The 23,312-nt window shown below is 35.7% G+C and overlaps 3 protein-coding genes across 5 annotated transcripts; 2 read left to right on the top strand and 1 right to left on the bottom strand.

The window, feature by feature from the left end:
* Nucleotides 1-576: 576 nt before the first annotated feature.
* On the bottom strand, nucleotides 577-3,916 carry LOC111289958 (ATP-dependent Clp protease ATP-binding subunit CLPT1, chloroplastic-like). Of its 3 annotated transcripts, none has more exons than XR_016346419.1 (6): nucleotides 3,735-3,901; nucleotides 3,286-3,321; nucleotides 3,007-3,116; nucleotides 2,408-2,459; nucleotides 1,200-1,327; nucleotides 577-1,115 (listed from the first exon to the last, which is right to left on the bottom strand). XR_016346419.1 is itself a non-coding variant. In XM_089768132.1 (6 exons), exons 1-5 carry the CDS (start codon nucleotides 3,504-3,506, stop codon nucleotides 1,324-1,326), a joined length of 306 nt encoding a protein of 101 aa, XP_089624258.1. In that variant the 5' UTR covers nucleotides 3,507-3,911; the 3' UTR covers nucleotides 577-1,115; nucleotides 1,200-1,323. The 3 variants fall into 3 exon arrangements, 2 of the variants coding, with proteins under 2 accessions (XP_089624258.1, XP_089624257.1); XM_089768132.1 differs by having other exon boundaries at nucleotides 3,403-3,911; XM_089768131.1 differs by lacking the exons at nucleotides 577-1,115; nucleotides 1,200-1,327 and having other exon boundaries at nucleotides 1,334-2,459; nucleotides 3,403-3,916.
* A 710-nt stretch (nucleotides 3,917-4,626) lies between these two features.
* LOC111290214 (protein YLS7-like) lies at nucleotides 4,627-10,949 on the top strand. The gene is made up of 4 exons (XM_089768726.1): nucleotides 4,627-4,784; nucleotides 7,917-8,782; nucleotides 9,477-9,751; nucleotides 10,133-10,949. The coding sequence occupies exons 1-4, from the start codon at nucleotides 4,627-4,629 to the stop codon at nucleotides 10,940-10,942; spliced, it is 2,109 nt and encodes a 702-aa protein (XP_089624852.1). The 3' UTR covers nucleotides 10,943-10,949.
* Nucleotides 10,950-10,982: 33 nt separating this feature from the next.
* On the top strand, nucleotides 10,983-16,808 carry LOC111289810 (65-kDa microtubule-associated protein 3-like). Its single transcript, XM_089768130.1, has 14 exons — nucleotides 10,983-11,100; nucleotides 11,209-11,732; nucleotides 12,692-12,775; nucleotides 13,161-13,367; nucleotides 13,457-13,708; nucleotides 13,801-14,010; nucleotides 14,119-14,274; nucleotides 14,402-14,561; nucleotides 14,659-14,810; nucleotides 15,035-15,122; nucleotides 15,312-15,385; nucleotides 15,481-15,555; nucleotides 15,701-15,992; nucleotides 16,152-16,808. The coding sequence occupies exons 3-14, from the start codon at nucleotides 12,704-12,706 to the stop codon at nucleotides 16,610-16,612; spliced, it is 2,199 nt and encodes a 732-aa protein (XP_089624256.1). The 5' UTR covers nucleotides 10,983-11,100; nucleotides 11,209-11,732; nucleotides 12,692-12,703; the 3' UTR covers nucleotides 16,613-16,808.
* The last annotated feature ends 6,504 nt before the right edge of the window (nucleotides 16,809-23,312 follow it).

Here is a 23,312-nt window from a genome sequence, read left to right as displayed (position 1 = left end):
TAGAATAATCATATGAGGTGATTGAAACTAAGAAGTTTAAAATTCTGAAAAAATTTGAAATAAAAATATTTTAAAATGCATCATCTCAAAATACTAACATTTGCAATTATTTTATTTAGATAAATATTTTTTAAACAATTTAATCTATTGGAATTTAATGAAATGAAAATAAAAATAATAAACAATAAAATAAGCTTATACAAAATGTAATATTAATATTATTAGATTTGTAAAAATATGTAAATATTATTAAAAATATGAATACATATATATATATTAGAGTTAAATAATTATTACAGTTAAATTAAGGGATATGAGGAATGATCCATTTATATTAATATAAATATTACATTTTTTTTTACCCTTATCAAATTAATAAAATGTAAGTGTTAGTATAAAACTTATATTAATACAAGTGAATCCCTACTCAAAGTATACATATATATATATATATATATATATAAATGAAATTTCAACGGGAAATTTGACCAGTTAAAACAAAAATTACCCATACTAGATTTGAACTCACTCTATAACGAAAGATTTGATCTAGTGTACTTATAAAAAAAAAAATCTAAAAAAGTGGAGAGATAAAAGGATAAAAGAATAACAAAAAGAGTAGATGAACAAGATGGATCAAACTTTAACCCAAATATTTTTTAGAAAAAAAAATCCTTTACTTTGTAATAATGCCAGAGCTTGAGCAACCATGACCAAACTGGGGGGATTCACCTCATTCAAGCAAAGAGATCTTTCCATAACTTGAGAAGTAATTTTCTATCCGCCAAGTCATTCAGATCCTCTAATTTGATACAAAGATGAACTTCCGGCCTAAGCAAATTAGAGGAGCACCAGGAACATGCATCATCGCCCCGACAGTTACACATTCATGAGAAAAATACAGCTTTGAACATTTCATGCTAATTCCTAAAAAGCAATTGGTATCCACGATTGAACTTTGATCCACTAACAGGGGCGGAAAACCCTCGTAAGCAACAATACTTGCTCCACCACAAAGTATCTACTATTTGGAAGACATCAAAGCTGGTACAAACTTGGAAAAAGCAGAGAATTTTGACCTCCTACTTATAATTCGAAACAATATCCTCTTTAATCTGTAGAAAAAAACAAAAACACGTTAATGACAAAGCCATAAAGGCTGTTGCTCAATGATCTAAAAGAGAACTCTTCAGACTTACATATTTTGCAAGGTCTTTGGCTTTCTCATCATTAAAACCTAAAATGGCCAAGATCTTGTGGCCTGCTGATTCTTTTTCAGACCAAATACCAAGAAGCAAATAAGTTGTGGTTATTTCCCCACTTTCACCTGCACTTCACACGATCATCTCAATTAAATATGAAGAAATAACAGTTCAAAGATGATATGATAATGATATGATTGAAATAAGGAATAACATATTGAAAAAAAAGAACTCATTATTCACAACAGCCTGCCCAGTTCATACCAAATCTCAAACATTTAGAAACATGGAGAAAGGAAGAAAAAGAAGCTGTTGAAGAAATGTGGAGTTTGGCACATGTAAACATTAGCGCCTGTAGAGTTCTTACTTCTTATTGTGGCAGATAGGATAGTTTAGTGTTAACCGTTAACTGCTTCATAATTTTTTAAAACATGTACATCATGATCTTCAAATTATCGTAAGCCAACCCAACATGCAAAAGGGTACATAAGTGCAAGTGCCATCCTTAAATTTTAATATTAGAACAGTCATCCTTAAGAATGATAATCCGCTTTATTTTAAGACATAGTTTTTACACAACTGTCAGGAAATTAGTAAACATAAAGGACAGGTCATTTCTCTAGCTTGACAATTAATTTTTACAACATGGTCAATTCCTTAAAATGGAACTGAAAATTTTGTTTCATCCTCCTCCTTTCTTCTGATAATGTCAAAAACTGACTCCTATGGAAACCAAGACCTATAATTCCCACCTATATATGTAAGTAGCAGCAACTAATATTCCACTTAGTCAGACAAGATTTGTTGATTTAATACTTATGTATTAGGTTTAATTTTCAAATCAGTCTTCTAATCTTCCATCAATTCCATATAATTACCTTTTAACCAGTTCCTTTTCAAAATTGAAAAATAAGAATTAGACCAACTCCACACCATAAAATTGTTGGGCCTTTAACCATGATTAATTTGCATTCATCATGCTGCACCATGTTTCCATATCCATCCCTACACATACGCTTCTAAACTTCTATAAGGCATGATAAATATAACAAATGAAGAATCAAAAATTTTCTTTTACATGACTTTAGTTTTTCTTCAACAGCCCAATCAAGGACCTTTTGAGCTTATTCGGTTAATGGAGGATGTTCAGGGCTGAAAAAAGACATATCCGACTTTCCGAGTAAGTTCACTGTTTCCTTTCGTACCTTGAAAGTGTAATTCCATTAGCCCTAAAAAATTTTGCAGCTTGGCTTGTTCCTGTACATGGAAAAGAGGCGTTACCAGGGAAAATGTGTATCAGACAAACAATTAAAAAGTTTTCAACCATCAAAGAGATCAAAAGCAAGACAATATGACTTTCTTGCAATGGCATCATATTCTTTTAAGTTTAAAGATAATATACGTTTTTGTTCATAATTCATACTAGCTCATTTAAGATATCTTTTTCCCCTTCTCTGGATAGGGGCTGAGAGGGTAGGTTTAGCCTGCTTTAAGCAGAGCATCAAGTTAACATTCCTAAGCAGACGATTTCACACCTCTTACATACTTCTGTGGCATTAAGAACACCTACTTAATTATATAGAGGCTTCTGTTTCACAGTGCATACCCTGATGATCCCAAACAAATTAAAGATAACACCACAGTAGTGAAAAACTGAGAATGACATTTTTTTCACCACAATTACCCAACAGAAACGGGTTTTTCATCCAAGTCCACAAGAAAATTTTCTAAAGTACTTTTTGAAGTGTGTTAAATGATGCTACAACAGTACGTAGTGAGCTAAAATGGCAAATAAAATACTAACCCACGACCCGAATTCCCATGAGAAGCGATTCGGTTCTGGTATTTGGATACTTGATATTCCTTGCCTCCAATTCCGCCATTGCAAACGACTTTATTGATCTTGTCGACCATCTAAACATCACAATCACCCAATTCCAAACAATTATTCGCAAAAAGAAGAATCCCAACCATCAATCCAATATAGAATTCGCTTAAATCTCAGAGTATACACATATATGTACATGTACAATACGTATACATACGTCTATGAGCATATGTTTATTCTATAGTATAAACTCACTTTGGGGATTTCTCGGAAGGCTCCCTCTCTGGTTTCCTGCAAAACAAAATCAACGGAAAAAGGTTTGAACTAATCGGTAATTCTCGAATTTATCATTGCAGAAAATTTCATTCAGACTTATGCAGTTGCGAGGCTAAACGACACGGTGGTGATGTTTGAGGAAAGGCGTTTGGTAACGAAACGGCACAAATTGGAGGTTTGAAGTAAAAGCTTGTTGCCATAGAGAGAGCTAAAAGAAGAATTGTGGCGTTCGGAAGAGAGAGATTGGGAAGTGGAAATCGCAAATGGAAGAAACGAGGGTAGTCATTCAAAAGGAAGAGAAAATTAAACTGGAGATTTTGAGGAGAAATGAAAATGTTTTAGGAATGCATGGATATGGTGATGGTAGTATTAATTTGGTTTTGAGTTGGCAATCTCAGATTCTCGGCTGAAATAAGTGAGGCACTCACTTTATCTGAGCGGATAGATGCCAGGGAAATGGATGTTGGAGTTTAGAAAGTTGTCTTTCGGGGGCTACCGATTGTCTATGAAAGCCCTGAATTTCTTTTGGCTGATCATCGATGGCCGACACTCCTCAAAATTGGGAGGATTATTTGATTCGATTTTTTTTTGTTTTCTCAGTTTTAAAATAAAAATTGTTTGATTTTGATTTCATACACAGATAATCATTTTAAATTAATAAAATTTTTATACATGTAATGTTCTTTTTTATTAAAATTATATTTATAATTAAATTCATAATTAAGTATTATATCACTAAATAATTGATTAATAAATTATAATTTTAATTAAATAATTAAATTAACACATAACGAGATTTAAACTTAATATTTTAATAGAAAGTTTAACATATAGGATTTGTTGAATGATAAAATATTAATTATCTTATTACATATTTATTATGTATTTAAATAAAAAGATTAAATTATTAAAAAGATTAAATATTTTATGTCAATAGGATAATACTATTTTTTGAAAGAATAAAAAATTATTTTTAATTTATGAAATTAAATTTATATATTTTATTATACCTTAAAAAATTACATCAATAATTTAATTATATAAATTTTAAGAAAATATAATTTTGATCAATCAATAAATTATTATATCTTAATTTTTTTATACATCAAATATAAAATGATATGATATTATTTAATTTAATTTTATTCATAATTTTGTTCTTATAAATATTTTATAATTCCAATTTTGTCCAATTCTTTTTTTTTCTTTATTTCTCTGTCCGTATAACATGGGATCCTGGTTTCTTAGATGGCTTTTTATAGACATTGCTTAAATGAGTTGTTTCGGTGCTCAAATCTTGGATATTGCCAAAGGGTAGCTATGAATTTTGTTAAACTTGCAAACTTCAGGGCTGTGCAAGTTGGATTTGATGAGAAAAGCAAGAGGCTAAGTACAGTTTTTTTCTGGGTTTTGGGTTGGGAAAATATTGACGAGTGGATTTGGAGAAAGAGACAGAAGAGCATGGTACTTGATTCAAAGTAAACTTTTGTAATTGCAAGGGAAAAAACGAGATTCTGCAACAAACGAAAAAAATAAAAATGAAGATCCAAGGAGGGATAGATATTCAAGTAATTTTTTTAATTAAAAATTTTAGACTTTTATAATTAATATACATTTAAACATATTAATGAATTATATTAGATTTTTAATTAAAATTACTTTTTTATTGAGGGATAATATAGTATTTTACATTTATTCCTTTCTTATTATTTGGTATAATTTTAACCAACCAAACATCTTCACAATATTTCTCTTCTATTCCATTTTAATAAACCAATCTTAAAAAGGTTATTTGCTTTTCTATTTTATTCCTGCATAATAGCAATTTCATTTCTTATTTAATTTATTTTGTGAACCAAACATATCATGAACAAATAAAACAAGTAAAAATAGTTTTCTTATTCTTGAGATCCATAAATAAATATTTCATGAACATGCTTCAAATTAAACATAAAAAAATAAAAGTATAATATAAGAATAATAATAATATAATAAAATTTTAACAATCGTGATAAAAATATTAAAATTTTAATTTTATTAATTTAAATTTAAATTTAAAAATATAATTTTATAATATAATAAAAATTTAACAATCGTGATAAAATATTAAAATTTTAATTTAAAAATCAAAATTTAAAGTCGGCTAGGAGATTTTGAAGTTTGAAGCTTAAATGAAGAGCGCGAGCCTTTATTTTAACCTTTAGCGAGTGGGTCATTCAACCTACACCTGTCACCCACCAGCCGTGTCGACCCCACGCTACCGTATTACAACTACTACCCGCAAACCATACACGATGAATTGGAAAGTTACAAAAAAATAATTACAAGATGAATGGGAGTAAGGACGGCAATCGAGTCTATCTTCAATGAGTTTTGATTTGATTCAATTTTATAAGATCAAATTTTTTTTAAAATTTTAAGTTTTAGGTCGGGATCAAATTAGATAAAATTATGTGATAATTATAATCGAATCGAATTCGAATATGTTTAAAACTCGATCTGATATTATTTAAAAAATTATTTTTTAATTAATTAAGTAATTATATATATTTATATAATGATATTTTTAAATATTTTATATTTAAAAAATAATATTTTATATTTAAAAAATAATATTTTATTAATTTCGAATCGAATCAGATCGAATACGATTTATATAATATCGAATCGGATCGAATTCGAATATTTAAAAAATTCGAATATGATCGGATCGGATTTAATAAAAATATAAAATCAGATTGAATTCGAGGCGAGCAAAATCCATTTCGAACCCGACCCGAACCCGATCCAATGTCATCCTTAAACGAGAGAGTGGCAAAAGTTGATGAATTAATGAGGGCCGATTTCATCTTTAAAAAAATTTGAGGGTCGATTATTACAAACCAGACCTACAGTCGGCCAGAAGGAATTTTATAAAAATTATAAATTTCACATATAATGTCTTTATGAGTTAAATAAATATAAATCAGAGATTAAATTTAAAATTTAAAATATATATTATTTGAAGCAACCTCAATCCACCAAAATTGATCTCTCCCTACTTTCTTTTTCTTTTAAATGAACTGACACGATCTGTTTGCCATAATAGTCTTGTTTCATTGGGTAAATTTTTTTATTTTATAATTTTGTATTTGTTTTTTTTCTACTATTATTGCAAAAAGATATCTACGAAACCAAGTTTAAATAACAATTTTCTTCACATTAAATCAATGAAATTATTCAAAATATTCATATTAAGAAAATAATATTATTGTATTATTTAACATTAATTAGTAAAATAATAAAAATATAATTATATATGTTATTATTTATTATTAAAATAATAATATAATACTATTTATTATTGAAATATTAAAAATATTTAAATTTAATAATATACAAAATAAATATTTAAAATTAAAATAGCAAAATACTTTTAATGTTAATATTTTAATTTTTAGTTAAAATATTATAAAATATTTTTATTAATATAATAATATTTTAAGTCAATTTAAATCAAATTCAAATTTAAAACATTATGTTCAAAGTCTTACTTGAGTAAAATTATAAAAATATTTAAAATTAAAATATTAAGAGACTTTTAATATTAATATTTAATTTTTGTAGTAAAATTAAATAAAAATATTATTTATTAATATAATAATATTTTAAATTTGATCAAATTAAGTTTGAGCTTAAAAAAAATTATGTATAAGATTTGATTTAAGTAAAATTATACTTATATACATTGATAAGTAATTATACTCATAGCTAATTTTTTTCAAAAATTATTTTTCTCTTTTAATAGGGTAAGATAATTTTAAAAAATAATTTTATATTTCATTAATCAGTAAATTTTTTATCAAATAAATACTTAAAAATATAAAAATTATTTTTAAAATTTTATTTTTTACGAAACAAACGAGCGTTATGCATTTACAAATCACAACGGTGTCATTCGGAGATTTAAAAAATTAAAAAAAAAAAGTGGAAAACTGGAAAACTGGAAGCGTGGGCAGTCAGGTAATTTATCAGCTTTACCTTCTTTCTGGCGGAGAAATAGTGAAATACAAGGCAACTAGGGAGTTGCAGGGAACAAGAGAAACACGGTGCGGCATAAAATACTCATCATTTTTATTTATTTTTTAAACATCCCTCAATATAATTACATTAAAATTCCCTTTCAACCGTTACGAGATTTTCCCTCAATTGTCCCCTCTCTATATCCGTGCCGATTTCGCTCTCTCTAAGATCGCGAAATCTTCATTTCATTACCAAACCCTCCTCTTCTTTCTATGAACATTGTAAGTTTCAAGTTGCATTTCAGGTTTAAATTTCCTATCGGCATTCAAATCCATTTATTTATATTTTTTGGTTTTTCATTCATGCGGAGCTTCTTTGAGATATTCAATTAAAGCTTGATAATGTGCTTATAGTCAAACATAAAACTTCTATTCAGAAAGGATGTTGAAAGATTTTGACTATTTCCTTAAGAATTGAAGATTTTCCCCCTATTTGATGTGAATATCTCCAAGTTTAAGCAATGACCATCTTAATCACGCTTCTTCTTTTTTCTGATTTTGTTTTGTTTTTCCTTCCATTAACGTGTGAGATTTGTCTTGTTTTTTCAGGATAGGAGGAGGAATTCTAGTCTCTCCAAGCAGTTGTGCTGTTTTGAGATTCGTGAAGAGGATTTTCCAGATATCCTCGATCAGGGAAGAAGATTCAATAAACTTTAGAAAAGTTTTCTCCCTCTTTGTATGTGGAAAGGAAAAGACGGTTTGGGCCTTGCAAACTGATTCGCATGCATTTAGAAGTCTTTTGTTGGTGGGTCATTTTCAAAAACACTATTTCTCAGATTCGTCAAAGGAACATTTCAATCATAGGCAGTTGGTTGGTTTGTCTGCAAAGGTTTCATGCCTTACGATTCTTTGTAGGACTTTCCCTAAAAAGGAAACCACGACATTGGCTTCCCCAAAAGGCTTTCCTAAAATGGCTGCGTTCTCGCGGAGCCTTTCCTCCATTGCAGCCTCAGTGGTTTTACTAGCAATGTTCCTGATTTTTGCTTCTTGTCTTCTACCTTCATATCCAATAAGTTCAACTGTTAAAGGGTATTTTTATGGTGTTGATAGGAAAATAGTCTTGCCTGCTTCTACCTTTGATCAACGTGCTGATAAGGATGTAGATTACAATCATAACAATTCATCATCTGGGTCAAATTTAGAACTGCACACAATGAGTTCAAATAGTACTGTTGTTGATAATAATGAAAATGCACAAGTATCCATTAGATCTTCTGTTGATAAGGATTCGTTGCCTTCTGAGTCTAATAAAGAGCTGCCTTCTAGTCCCAAAGGTTCAGATGATTCAAAAGACAATGAGATGCCAGAGAAACCTGTAGCACTGTCAGAACTGTCACCTAGATCAACAGAAAAGGAGGTGGACACTTCCAGTTCTGCCTCTGGCAATGCATCTGAGGGCAATTCAGTTGCTTCAGGTAGCATTCCTTTTACACTTGTTTTCACATAATATCTGAATTTAGATCAATTGTTACCTGCCATACATATTTGTTTGATAGTTTTTGCTATAGTTGAGGTGGAATCTGCATCTTATACTGGAAACATATAGGAACTTGTTGATACTGGTTTATTATGTTTCCTCACAAGCTTTATCCTAGTTCTCTAACATGGTAGCTCTCTGTTACATGGTTTATTTATCAGGAATAGTGTATAATTTGTTCAAGTCTTAGGCCTTGCTTACGTTTTTGTCCCCAGATTCTGGAAAAAAGTTTCTTCAAGCAGAGGGAAGAAATGCAGAATGTGATTATTAAAATGTTTTGTGGTCAATTATCTATTTTATGCAGCAATGTTGAGAAATGGATGCATTTGAATGTTGAATTCCTTTACAACCAATAATCTACTATTAGAAGTATCTGATAATAGTTTTTTAATTCAATTTTAATTTTCCTTATGTGCTGGTAAACTGCTATCAGAAATATCTGATAATTTACAAAGAAAAAAGAGAGAGAGATAAAGGTCCATTTATCTCTTATTTGATCCCTATTTGATCTCTTTTACTTGTAAGAAACAATGCTAGCTTCCAAGTGTTCCTTCTAATGTATTTGCATCTTACATTTTCTCTCCATTTCCTCATTGAGATCCTGGTTCTGACTTTGATTGGTTGCTCTCTAGGCTGTGACCTGTACCATGGAAACTGGTTCTATGATCCACAAGGGCCGTTATACACCAACAACTCTTGCCCAGTCTTAACACAGATGCAGAATTGCCAGGGTAATGGGAGAACTGACAAGGAATATGAGAATTGGCGTTGGAAACCCTCTAAATGTGATCTCCCCAGATTTGATGCCAAAAAGTTTCTAGAGTTGATGAGAGGAAAGACACTTGCTTTCATTGGTGATTCTGTAGCTCGAAATCAGATGGAATCAATGCTGTGTCTTCTCTGGCAGGCAAGTATCTGCATTTCTTAAAGTGCCAGTTATTTCTGAACAAAAAATTGTCCCACAGTAACCTATAAGATTGGCGCAAGTTTGCACCATAATTTTTCTAACCAAGAATACAGTAGCATTCTTGATTCTCTTAATCAGTTTTTTCACTTTCAGCAATTTCATTGGTTGTTGCTTTGTGATATGCTCATGTGGCTAGAGGTTTCATATATTATTAGCTTTAGTAAATATTTTAGTAGTAATTTTCTAGCACTCTGTACTCTTTAAGTGTGAGAAATTAGGTTTGTATGTGTGCATCTTTTTTCTTTAGATATATTGATCGTTTGACTCTTTTCTACCTTAGCACTGGTTTCTCATGATAAAAAAATTATGGGATAAATTCAGGTTGAAGTTCCAAAAAATCAAGGAAACCGAAGAATGCAACGGTGGTATTTCAGGTCAACATCTGTAATGATTGTCCGGATATGGTCCTCTTGGCTTGTCCATCAAACATCTGAAAATTTTGACTTTGCTCCAGAGGGCGTTACCAAGCTGCATCTTGATGCGCCTGATAATAACTTCATGGAATTCATCCCAAAGTTTGATGTGATTGTTATTTCTTCTGGCCACTGGTTTGCCAAACAGTCTGTCTATATCTTGAGCAACGAGATTGTGGGAGGACAATTATGGTGGCCAGATCGTTCTCGTCCTATGAAGGTCAATAATATTGATGCATTTGGAATATCTATTGAGACGATTCTGTCTGCAATTGTTACGCATCCGAATTACACAGGCCTGACCATCGTACGTTCTTTTTCTCCTGATCATTATGAGGGTGGAGCTTGGAATACAGGTGGATCATGCACAGGGAAGGTAAAGCCTCTTGCAACCGGTGAATTAGTGGAGAATGGGTTTACAAATATAATGCACAACAAACAGTTGACAGGTTTTGAACGTGCTGTTAAGAAAGCAACGAATAAGTCCAAGTTGAGGTTGATGGATATTACAGAAGCCTTTGGGTATCGCCATGATGGGCATCCTGGGCCCTACAGGAACCCCGATCCAAATAAGATCACAAAACGTGGTCCTGATGGAAAGCCTCCACCTCAAGATTGCTTGCACTGGTGCATGCCAGGTCCAGTTGATACCTGGAATGAATTAGTGCTTGAAATTGTAACAAGAGAATTTGAGGGCGACCAAAACTTTTCATCATAAGGATCAATGTGTTTGAATCCCACATAATTGTGATTTTGTAATTGAAACAGTAACATATTCGGTAAGATGTATGGTTAAAGTGAGGTAGAAGGGAGTTTGGGGGAGAAATTACCTGTTGTCGCGGATTGAAATATTGACATCATCCATCAATATTGAAGGTATATCAAATGCCAGTGTATTCACATAGATCTCACATTCTTTTTTTTGAAATTATTAGTATTTGATGAAAAGGAAATTTTCAAATGGTTTTGAATTTGTTTTCACAGTAATTAATCCTCCGAACATAAGCGGATGCATGCAAATCGCAATTCGATGGGGCACCCTGATGGTGACGTGTCCAAATCCTATGTGTCCTCTAAAACCTCTTCCTAGGGAATCACAGTATGCAATCCTCCTACAGCCTATCTCGTGACTGTAACCATTCTCGTTCGTTCGATTCCGAAGTCATAAAATAATCAAACGGTTCATCGCCAAAATCCGTAGCAAACTGGTACACGAGATCGCGGCCGCCCCCTCGTCGGATTTGAAATTCAAATCGTCTTCGTCCCTAGTGAATCCATCCTTACCATCATAAAAAAACAAATCCATAACCAGCGCTCTCCAACGGTCCTTTTTCCATAAACGCCTACTCTCTCTCTCAACCTTCGGTCCTTGTTGTTGCAAATAAAAAATTCAAACCTTAATTCTCGCTTTTTTTGACGGGTAAACCTACATTTTCTGAGGAAAATTTTCACTCTTTCTAAGAAAAACAGATCTTTCAGAGGAAAAACTTTTCGTTTGAATTGTTAAGGTTTGTCTCCAACTCTCCATTTTTTTTTTCCTTCAATTTCTTGCTAAATTTGGCTGACAAGAAAATGTAGAGAGAAAAAACAAGAGGAGAGCTTAAAGCTTATATCCCCTATTCTTCATTTTTCATGAAAATGGAGGCCAATTATTTTGCTTTTTATGTTAATGTAATAGCTCATTCTGATTTTTTTTTTTATAACTGAAATTTGTGGAATAAAATCGTGATTTAGTGTGTTCTTGAGAGGTAGTCAAGTTGGTTAAAACTGTTTCCATTAGTATTTGACCTCAAAATTTAGGTCAATCTTTAGAGCTTGCATTTGATTTTTTACAGTAAGATTTTTATGGATTTAGGGTTGTCTGATGGTAATGGATCTAATATCATCTATAGTTTTTAAATTATCATTTTCTCTTTTCTTTGGCATTTCTCATCCTGAGATTTTATTTGTAATGAACTCATAGTTTAAATTTCATTTTATATTTAATTTAGAAAAACTGATGGAAATCCAAAATCCTGTATACTCATTATTTGCCTAAAATAGTAACATTTTTCGATGTCTAGAACAACCACTCTATTGAATTTGGATGCTGCTGCTGCTCTTGACAGGTCCTTAAATTTCTACTTATAATAGTTCAGAAAAAAGTTACTATATCGTTTTCTTCAGTTATGAATTTAGAGTATGACTTTGTCTAGTTGGAAACATGGAAATAAGTATCCATTTTCATATCTCAATGCAAGCTTAAATGTTCAGCTTATTTTCTTAGCGACTGCAACATTGTTTTTCCGGTTTCATTGTTCTCACTTCTCAATCTTCCAGCTAAAATTGATCTGAACCGGTATTAGCTATCTTTTACAAATTTTTATACCATCTGGAACCTCAGTTTATTTTTTCCCTCTCAATGCTTGCTTTATTGTATGCATAACTTTGGGTGTTGTCTGATTTCTGAAGATAATGGTTTTGTCAGGAATTATTCAACATGTCTACTCCGCCAAGTGATCCACTTCTTCAAGTGGAAACAACGTGTGGAACCCTTCTATATGAACTTCAGGTATTGATGAACATTTAGACCTGGCAATTTGTATATTTGTATGGTGTAAAATACTGAAATTTGTGTATTCATGCTGTATTTTACATGAGCATTATGTGTCACAATTCATGTCGAAACAAAAACATGAAATACATTTTTTTTTTTTTAAACCCAATCATAGTTATTATTAAAGTTTTAAACCGTGCCACTTTTGTATCTTTTTTTTCGTATTGTGTTTGTGTCGTATTTTAGATTGCCAGGTTTATGAACATTCCACTGCAATAAATACCTTCAAATCTTTTTTCTTTCTCTTGCCAAGATGATGCCTACTAACTATCCTGTTTTTATTTAAAAATTTGAACACTAATCTAATGTTCATACTTTCATGATTCCATGAAAAAATTAGATAATCTGGGATGAAGTAGGTGAGACAGATGCTGACAGGGATAAAATGCTGCTTGAGCTCGAAAGAGAGTGCCTGGAAGTATACAGAAGAAAGGTGGATCAGGCAAATCACTGTAGAGCTCAGCTAAGACAGACAATTGCTGATTCTGAAGCCGAACTTGCTGCCATCTGTTCAGCAATGGGGGAGAGGCCAGTGCATATTAGGCAGGTCAGGAATGAAATGATAACAAATCCTGGATGAAAATTTTCCAATTAGATTGAACCATACACTTATGTTATGGTTCAAACTTTTTTCAGTCTGATCAAAACGCTGGAAGCTTGAAGGAGGAGCTCAGCAAAATTCTTCCACAATTGGAGGAAATGAAGAAAAGGAAGATCGAAAGAAGAAATCAATTTTTAGAAGTTTTAGAGCAAGTACAGAAGATCACAAATGAGATTTATGGATACACCGATTCAGTTTCTTCCAAAACAGTTGTGGATGAAACTGACTTATCCTTAAGGAAGCTTGAAGAATTGCACAGACAGCTCCATGAACTTCAGAAAGAGAAGGTCAGCTTTCTTTTTTTCAATTCTTTATTGTTTTGACCCTATGAAAACAAATGCTTATCTTTTGCTCACTGAATGATCTCTCCCTTGTGCAGTGTGATCGTCTGAAGCAGGTTCAGGACCACCTTAACTTGTTGAACTCACTCTGCTCAGTGATAGGTATGGATTTCAAGCTCACAGTTACTGAAGTCCATCCTAGTTTAGTTGACTCTGAAGGATTTAGGAGTATTAGCAATAATACAATTGGGCAGTTGGCAACATTGATAAATAAGTTACGGGAAGTTAAGATACAGAGGATGCAAAGGGTAAAATGTTAATTTCAGCATTTTGTGTTTTGCAAAATTCCCCGTCCTCCCCCCTTCCCTCCCTTCCTTCCTCTCTGACTATAATAATGATTCTTTGACCCTTGGCAGCTACAAGATCTTGCAATTACCATGTTAAAGTTATGGAATCAGATGGATACACCCATTGAGGAGCAACAGATATTTCAGAGTGTTACCTGTAATATAGCTGCTTCAGAAGATGAAATTACTGAACCCAACACTCTCTCTGTGGATTTCATCAACTATGTAAGTGATGCATGTTTAAATGCCAATTTTACTGATCTTCTCTATCTTCTCTTTGTTCTATAAAATTTTGAAGGTATTAAGTGCTTTCCTCCACATTAATAGAGAAGTAATTATGATATATGTACAGGTTGAGGCAGAAGTTTATAGGTTGGAAGAGTTGAAGTCAAGCAAAATGAAAGAGCTTGTTCTCAAGAAGAGATCAGAGCTAGAGGAGATATGTAGAAAGACCCACCTGGTTCCAGATTCAGAAAGTTCAATAGAAGATGCCATTGAAGCTATTGAGTCTGGTACATGCCAATGCTATATTATTGTTATCATACTATCTGTTATATCTCACTTTGACCCGTCTTCCTACTGAATGTTATTCTTACTTTTTACATCCAGGGGCTGTTGATGCTGCTAACATACTAGAACAACTTGAACTTCAAATTGGTAAGGTCAAAGAGGAAGCTTTTAGCAGGAAAGAAATACTCGAAAAGGTGGAGAAATGGTTGACGGCATGTGATGAGGAGTGCTGGCTTGTGGAATACAACAGGGTGGGTCTTTTTGTCATCTTTGACCTTTAAGGGTCTTGAGGAATATAACAGGGCTTTATATTCCTCAAACCCGTTAAAGGAATATAGGAGGGTCAGAGAGGAATATAACTGGAAAGAGTACTTTAAAAGCTTTTAGCAGGAGTGCTGGCTTGAGGAATATAGCAGATTTTAGTTTTTGGTTCTTCTAGTATGATTTCCTTGCTTAATGGTTTGTTATTCAACAGGATGAAAACCGATATAACGCGGGAAAAGGTGCTCATCTTACACTCAAGCGTGCTGAGAAAGCCCGCTCCTTGGTTAATAAACTCCTAGGTAAATAATACATTCTAGATAAAAGGTTAAGAAATGTAAACTTCACACTACTAGGCTTGGTTTTGTTGTTATGATTTCACATCATGCAGCCCAATTTTTCAGGTTCTTCTCAATCAGTTTCTATTTTCTACCTGTTTTGAGTAGAATCAGTTGACATAGTGCTGAAGTTGTTTGATCATATTAACCCAGGAATGGTGGAGGCATTGGCTTCAAAGACCATGGCATGGGAGAAGGAAAGAGAGGTTGAATTTTTGTATGATGGTGTGAGTAATAACCTACAGTGCTGATTGTTGAACCATTATGTTCCATATTTACCTACACTTTTGGCATCTAACTGACCCTTTTATACACCATCCAGATTTGTCTGCTTTCTATGCTTGAAGAATACACTATTTTACGACAAGAGAAAGAGCAAGAACGACGTAGGTTGCGGGTATGATATTAACCAATTCCCTAATCGCAGTGCATATGTTAATACTATTTTACCAAGTTATGGGCCCAGGATTGATGCAATTATGGACATATATTCCTTGATGAAATTGAGCTAATAGTCTGGCACTATTCTTTTTGTGTTCCAGGACCAGAAGAAACTTCAGGGACAGCTAATAGCAGAGCAAGAGGCACTCTATGGGTCAAAACCAAGCCCATCAAAGCCCCAGAGTGTAAAAAATGGTCCTAGGTATTCATCTGGAGATGCAAGCAATAGAAGAGTCTCCTTGGGAGGAGCATTGCTTCCCACTCATAAACCTGATTCACTTCACTCTGCAAAGGCTACTCCTCAAACACGTCCTAGTAAGAAAACTGAGCGAATGTTTCACAATGACCATTTAAATCATCGACAGGATGATACCATTCCAGCTTTCTCAGCTGGTAAGTTCTTTGTCTCTGCTTGTTACAACCAAAAAACATCTCAATTACTTTCAAGGGTAACTAACAATCGACATTTGTTTTAGTAAATCATCTTGGATATTTTTAAATGAGGATCAGTTTGAAATTTGTTTATCTCTTTACACTTTCACCATTGTGCAGTTAGGAGAGGCCTGGACATTGCTGACATTCCTGTAAGAAAGCGCTCATCCAGTGCTGTAAATGCTAATGAACCCGAGTCACCATTGGTTCGTAAGCCATTCTCGCCCATCTCTTCCACAATATCATCAAAAGCCAATATGACAAACAAGCTAGAAGATAATGGTGGAACTTTACAGAAAATGCTTCCGACTAATGATCTGTCATACACTACTCCCTTCAAGACAATTTGTTTGGTTGGCGAAGAGAATAGGACACCAAAGGCAACGCCTATTCCGGTGCCTTGTACACCTTCAACAGTGTCAGTTCCGATGCAGACAGCCATGACACCGGCTCCACCAATACCTTTCACTGCTACCAAACCAGTGGAAGAAATCCCTGAAGAGATTGAACAGTCGTTTGAGGAAAGAAGGCTTGCGGTTGTGCTTTCTCAAACACAAATAACATCACTGATTCAAGTATGATGTTTCAGAAGCCTTAGTTGAAACTGAATCAAATTGATTTTATTCTTTGTTTTTCTTTTCTGTTTCCTCTCCGGTTTATAATGGCAAAAGTCAATTGTAATTGGCTGTTCTACTGTGTATGTAGTCTGCGAGCCTGAATGAGGACGAAATTGTTGCAACAATTCTTCTGACTAATGCGAGGTTTCAAATTTCATAATGCTTAAACATATCAAATACTCCCTCCCAATCAGTGATAAGCATTGCTTATCATTTATCAGCATTATCCAGAATTATAATTTTTTTTATGTAGTTTTAACAGTTTAATGGATTTTTTCTCACAGGAACTATATTTTTTTTAATCTTTTGCTTCTAACATTTATGTTTTTTTTTTCTTTTTTTGTGGAGAAAGGAAACATTCACAGATCATGAAAATAAAGTACGATATATCATCATCCCATTAGTCTCAGCTAATAAAAGGGAGATAAGAAGAATTCAAAAAGGAAAGGACTAGAAACATGGGAAGAAGATTCCGGCAAGACCTCGCTTCCCCTCCTAGTGAGGCCATCGGCACTTTTGTTTCCTTCACAGAAGGTATGCATCAGCACTGTCTGTTGGAAACTCTTCAATAGAATCCTGCAATCACAGACGAGTATTCAGAAACAAGTTGCTGTGGTCAAGATTATTAATCAGATTTATCACCACCATAGCATCCAAGTCAACCACAAGTTTCTGAACTCCCGCTTCACTGGCCATTTTGAGGCCATCCCTAAGAGCCCACAATTCTGCTTCTACGCTGGTGGCCCTTGGTATGTGTCTTGAAGATCCTGCCAGCCACCGCCCTGAGTGGTCACGAAGGACTGATCCAATTCTTGCCTTGGATTTCCAAGGGAGGATCCATCTGTGTTAAGCCTGTGCCAGCCTTAGGGAGGGGGTTTCCGTTGGACCCCAATGAAGGAAGGAAGTGGAATTCTTTTTGTTTTGCCCATCAAAGCTTAAATTCATAGGCACGTTCAGTGACCTTAGCCACAACCCTTGTTGGATCAAAATTACCTTCAAAGACAAGCTTGTTTCTGGCTTTCCAAATTTTCCATAGAAAAAATGTGAACATTACCTTCCATGGGATATTGTGGTTCATGGTTATGAAGTTTGATGTAGCATTTGCTTTAACCCAATCATTCCAAGAGTTAAAGTTGGAGTAGCATTCCTGGGAGGCACTGACAAGGGTCCACCAGGGTGCAACAATAGGGCATTCGGTAAAAAGATGGTTAAGAGTTTCGTCCACCTGGATCTCCATTCCTCTAGCTCTAAGGAACTCCCTAGTAGGCAATAGACGATGCATGCACTCCCACGAGAAGAAACGAAGTTTGGGATATAAATTCAGCCTCCATATCCATGTCCACTTCCCTTTTTCTTCAGTTGGGATTTGGAAGTCTTCATGTGCCGCAAGCTTGTAGGCACTACTAAGAGAAAATTCTCCCGTTCTTGAGTAGTTCCAACGCATAGTATTTCCCCGGTCTGTCATAGGGAGAAAGGGATGTTCAAGATAAAGTTGAGAACCACCTCAGGTAGTTGAAGAGAAATCATAAAGCAGCCATGATTTTCCCAATTGGTCCACACGTCCCTAACCGTGATGTTTGCTTCCTCTCACTCAAGAGGTCCTTCAATGAGAGCTCTCATGGCTCCCTTTGCCATCCAATTGTCGAACCAAAAATTTGTCTTGGCTCCATCGTAGATCACCCACCTTATCCCTTTTTCAATGAGAGCATGACTTTGCTTTATGGATTTCCATGCAGCTGAAGAGTTGGAGTTGTTGGGGTTTTTTCCAAAAATATATTTGTTTGCCAGGACTTTCCCCCAGAGATCATCTTGCTGATGTATCATCCTCCAACAAAGTTTAGTAAGTAATGCCTGGTTTCGAGGTTTGCTCCTTTTTAATCCAAGACCATCCTTCTTCTTTGGCTTGGTCACTTCACATCATTTTAGTTTGTGAAGTTCTGTTATCTTCTCCCCCTCCCCATAGAAAATTTCGATCGATCTTATCCAACTCAAGACAAGTGTAACTTGGAAGGGCTCTACTTTGCATAAAGTAGGGACAACTACTGTAGTGGACCATACGGCCAACTGGGGATAACAACTTGGCTTTCCAGACCGCAAGCTTACTTCCGACCTTCTCAAGAATAAAGTTGAAGTTCTGCTTTCGCTGTCTCTGCTTATGCATGGGGAAACCCAAATATTTGTCAAGCTCCTCTGTGTTTTCAATATCCAAGGTGGTGGTGATTCAGCCTTTCGTCCCAGCTTTGGTATTTTTGAAAAAGAGAATACGGGACTTCCCAGTGCTCACTTTTTGTCCAAATTCCTCTATAAATTTGTCCAGCACCCTTTTGATTGTGCCACTGCCCATTGATTTCTTATCTGCTCTTGCGAATAGGATGAAATAATCCGCAAATAGCAAATGAGATAGCTCAAGCCATTTCCTTGAGACCTGCATCGGATGCCACTTCTTGTCTTCGCACGCTTCTTGAATTATTAGGCTGAGGTATTCCATGCATAAAATAAAAATGTAAGGGGATAAAGGATCCCCTTGCCCTATGCCTCTAGAGGGTTTGAATTGTGAGAGCTTCTCCCCATTAACAACAATGGCTATGCTGGACGAAATAATGCAGTCCGTGATCAGGGATATCCATTTCTCCGGAAATTTGAAGTAGGTCAGCACTTTTCTTATAAAACCCTACTCCAATCAGTCGTAAGCCTTCTCCAAATCGAGTTTAAGAATCATATTTCTCTGCCTCCATTTCTTTATTTTCAGAGAATGAATTGTTTCCTGCACAATAATCACATTGTCAATGACCTGTCTCCTCCGGATGAAGCTGCCTTGGAGCGGCCAGATCAGTTTGTCTAGTAAAGGTCTCAACCTTTAAACCATGATATTCGTCACCACTTTGTACGTGGTGTTGAGCAAGCTAATAGGCCGAAAGTGATTTACAGTATTAGGAGCTTGATTTTTCAGAATTAAGGTAATTATAGTATCGTTCAGACCTTCCTGCAACTTCTCATTATTGAAAGCCTCCATACATAAAGCGTTGATCTTAAACTTTGACATCTTCCCATAACTTTTGGTAAAAATAAAAAAGGGTGCATCTCATCAGGCCCTGCTGCCTCAGAAGGTTTTAAGAACCAGAGAGCCCTTTTCACGTCAACTTCGGTAACTTGGGCCTGCAAACTTTTCCCCTTTTTGTTTTTGCAAAACTCAAAGTAACAGTTGTAAAGTAAATTATAATTTTAAAGATAATAAGATACGAAAATAATATAAAAATAACATGACTTAAAATATTTATAAAAAATTATATATATATTTAATAAAAAATTAGTTTTATATTTATCATATTAACATAAATTATAATATAATTTTTATGTTTTTTATATATTTAATACCGATTAAATAAATACAAATAAAAGAATTACCATGCCTAATTGCAAATTATTATAATAATGGCATTAATAATAGATTTCTAAAAATACAAAGACATCTAACAACTATATAAACTAACTTCCGACTCACCTTCAGTGTCATGAGCCACCCTTGTATAGGGCCATGACCAGGACTTAGGTTGCCATGAGCCACCATTGTATAGGGTCATGGTCGGGTAGATCACTTGTACTAGGAAAAGTGTCCCTATTTCAAACATTGTAACGGTTACTGGTAGCATAGCTCTAAAAGTTCTAAGGCTTTTTAGGGGGGTGAGCCGGCAGCGTAGTGTTGGGCTGTCTCACCGGGTGCTATGCGAGCTTAGACCACCCACCAAGGGCTGCCCCCTGGCCCTGGTGATGGTGGGAGGTCCCGATGTATGATTCCCGTTTATAATATAATTTATCCCGATTGAATGCCCGATTGTTACCTCGATGTGTTTCTTTCTTTCTCGATGTGAATGTGCCTTGTTGTGTGTATGCTTGAGATTGACCTCGCTATATTGTGCCTTATTGTGAATGCTTGAGACTAACCATGGTTTATGGTTATTTGTTCAGATCTCGATCTATTGAAGGCTGACTTGGGTGGAAGCGTCCATTCAAGTGCCACACGGGCTAGTGCTTGTTGAGAGAAAGCTTAGTTCGTGACACGTGGTATCAGAGCACGGTTGAGAAGTGCTAGAGAAATGGATGAGATGGCCACAAGTGGTGGACCGGATCATCAGCAGAGAATTGAGGAACTAGATGTCGCGGTGGCCGCTATGAAAACTCATATGGTGACAAAAGACCGAGTGAGGGAGATCGAGACAACCCAACGGGAGTTGTCCGATACTCTCCACAATGTGAGCGAAGAAGCTAGAGATGCCTTGATCATTCTCCAAAAGGAGTTTGAGGAGCTCAGGGCCCAGGTGAGCATCTTACAATTGGCTGTGGCCAGATCGGGTTCGAGCTCGATGGACAGGGGACAAAAACCCAAGGTGCCGGAGCCTCGATGCTATGAGGGGGCAAGTGATGCTAAGGAACTTGAGAATTTCTTGTTCGACATGAAACAATACTTCTGAGCTATACACACCAGTTCAGAGGAAGACAATGTGACAATGGCATCGATGTACCTCGTAGGGGATGCCAAGTTGTGGTGGCGCTCCAAGTTTGTCGATGACGAGTGTCTGATAAGACTTGGACGGATCTGAAGCGAGAGCTAAAAAACCAATTTTTTTCGGACAATGTGGAGTATATGGCTCGAAAGAGATTTCGAGAGTTGGTGCAAACCGAAACGGTGTGAGAGTTCGTAAGGAACTTTTCTACCTTGATGCTAGATATTCGGGACATGTTCGAAAAAGACAAGATGTTCTATTTTCTTGAGGGCCTCAAGCCGTGGGTGAGGATAGAGCTACAAAGGCAGAAAGTGCAAGATGTGGCCACGGCCATGGCTGCAGCGGAACGCCTTCATGATTACAATGATGGCTCTTTAAAATGGAAAAATCCTCCATCAACGGGCAGTAGCTTTAACCTTGGGAGTGGGGGAAAGATCACTAGGTTGGACCGACCCTTCAGTGGGAGATCAGATAGGAGGTCCTTTGGGTGAGATAGCACCCAGCCCAAGACAAACAACACGGGGATTTTCAGGCCCAGACAACCGCTAGCTTGTTTTCTTTACAAGGGACCGCATCGAGTGGCTGAATGCCCTTACCGAGGAGCCCTGAATGCCTTAAGGACCTCATCCTAAGAGTCTGCGAAAGCGCCAGAGAGCGTTGAAGAAGCTGAAAAAGAGCCAGTCAGGATGGGCTCAATAAGGTTCCTCAGTGCCCTCCGCACCCAATTGAACACTATAAAGAAAGAGCAAAGTAGAGGCTTGATGTACGTGAACTTGACGATCAATGAGAAAACCACCAAGGCCATGGTGGATACGGGTGCAACCGACACTTTCATCACGCCAGAAGAAGCAAAGAGGTGTGGTCTTCAGATTAGTAAAGACTGTGGGCGAATGAAGGCGGTCAATTCGCCAGCCTTTGCAATCAGTGGAAGCTCAAAAAGTGTGACAACCCGATTAGGGCCATGGGAAGGGAAAGTAGACTTCACAGTCTCCCCTATGGATGACTTTGATGTAGTTCTCGGATTGGACTTCATGACGTTGGCTCAGGCGATCCATATCCCCACGGTTAGCTGCTTGTTGTTTTTAGGAGAGCACCCATGTGTGGTGCCAGCCAATATCTTACCAAAGAGTGGGAAGAAAATGATTTCGGCTTTGCAATTCAAGAAAAAGGTAAAGAGAGGGGAACCCTCGTTTGTGGCCATGCCGATCTACAAAGAAGGGTCGAAAGTAGAACCAATACCCGATGGCGTAAAGAAAGTGTTAGAAGAATTCGAAGAGGTGATGCCAGAGATGCTGCCTAAGGTTCTACCCCCTCGACGAGCAGTGGACCACGAAATTGAGCTCTTCTCAGGAGTAAAACCCTCTGCTAAAGCTCCCTATCGCATGGCCCCTCCAGAGTTGGCCGAGCTGAGAAAACAGTTAGATGAGCTTCTACAAGTCGGGTTCATCTGACCATCAAAGGCTCCTTTCGGAGCGCCAGTGCTATTCCAGAAAAAGCATAATGGGAGTTTACGCTTATGTGTTGACTACAAGGCCCTAAACAAAGTCACCGTAAGAAACAAATATCCTATCCCGCTTATAACCGACTTATTTGATCAATTGAGCCGGGCTAAGTACTTCTCCAAACTGGACCTGAGATCTGGATACCATCAGGTCAGAATCATTGAGGGAGATGAGCCAAAGACCACTTGTGTAACACGGTATGGCGCATTTGAATTTCTTGTTATACCCTTTGAACTAACCAATGCTCCTGCCATATTTTGTACGTTGATGAATCAGGTGTTCCATGACTACCTTGACAAATTTGTAGTCATTTATTTAGACGATATAGTGGTGTACAGCTCCACCTTGGAAGAACATCAAGAACACCTACGCCGGGTTTTTGAAAGGCTGCGGGACCACCAGTTATATGTAAAAAAAGAGAAATGCGCGTTTGCTCAAACCCAAATCCACTTTTTCGGTCACATTGTCGAACGTGGCCACATTCGAATGGACATGAAAAAGGTTAGGGCCATTAAAGAGTGGACTACACCAAAGAATGTTAGTGAACTTCGCTCATTTTTGGGACTAGCCAACTATTATAGAAGGTTTGTGGAAGGGTACTCTCACAAGACCACAGCCCTCACGGAGTTATTAAAGAAGGAGCACAAATGATGTTGGACC

Source organism: Durio zibethinus, chromosome 11, assembly GCF_047325235.1.
Source record: "Durio zibethinus cultivar Kanyao isolate XHJ-2024 chromosome 11, ASM4732523v1, whole genome shotgun sequence".
In the NCBI taxonomy this organism is placed as follows: Eukaryota; Viridiplantae; Streptophyta; class Magnoliopsida; order Malvales; family Malvaceae; genus Durio; species Durio zibethinus.
Note: the sequence above shows the minus strand (reverse complement) of the source record. Positions and strands in the feature narration are given on the sequence as shown.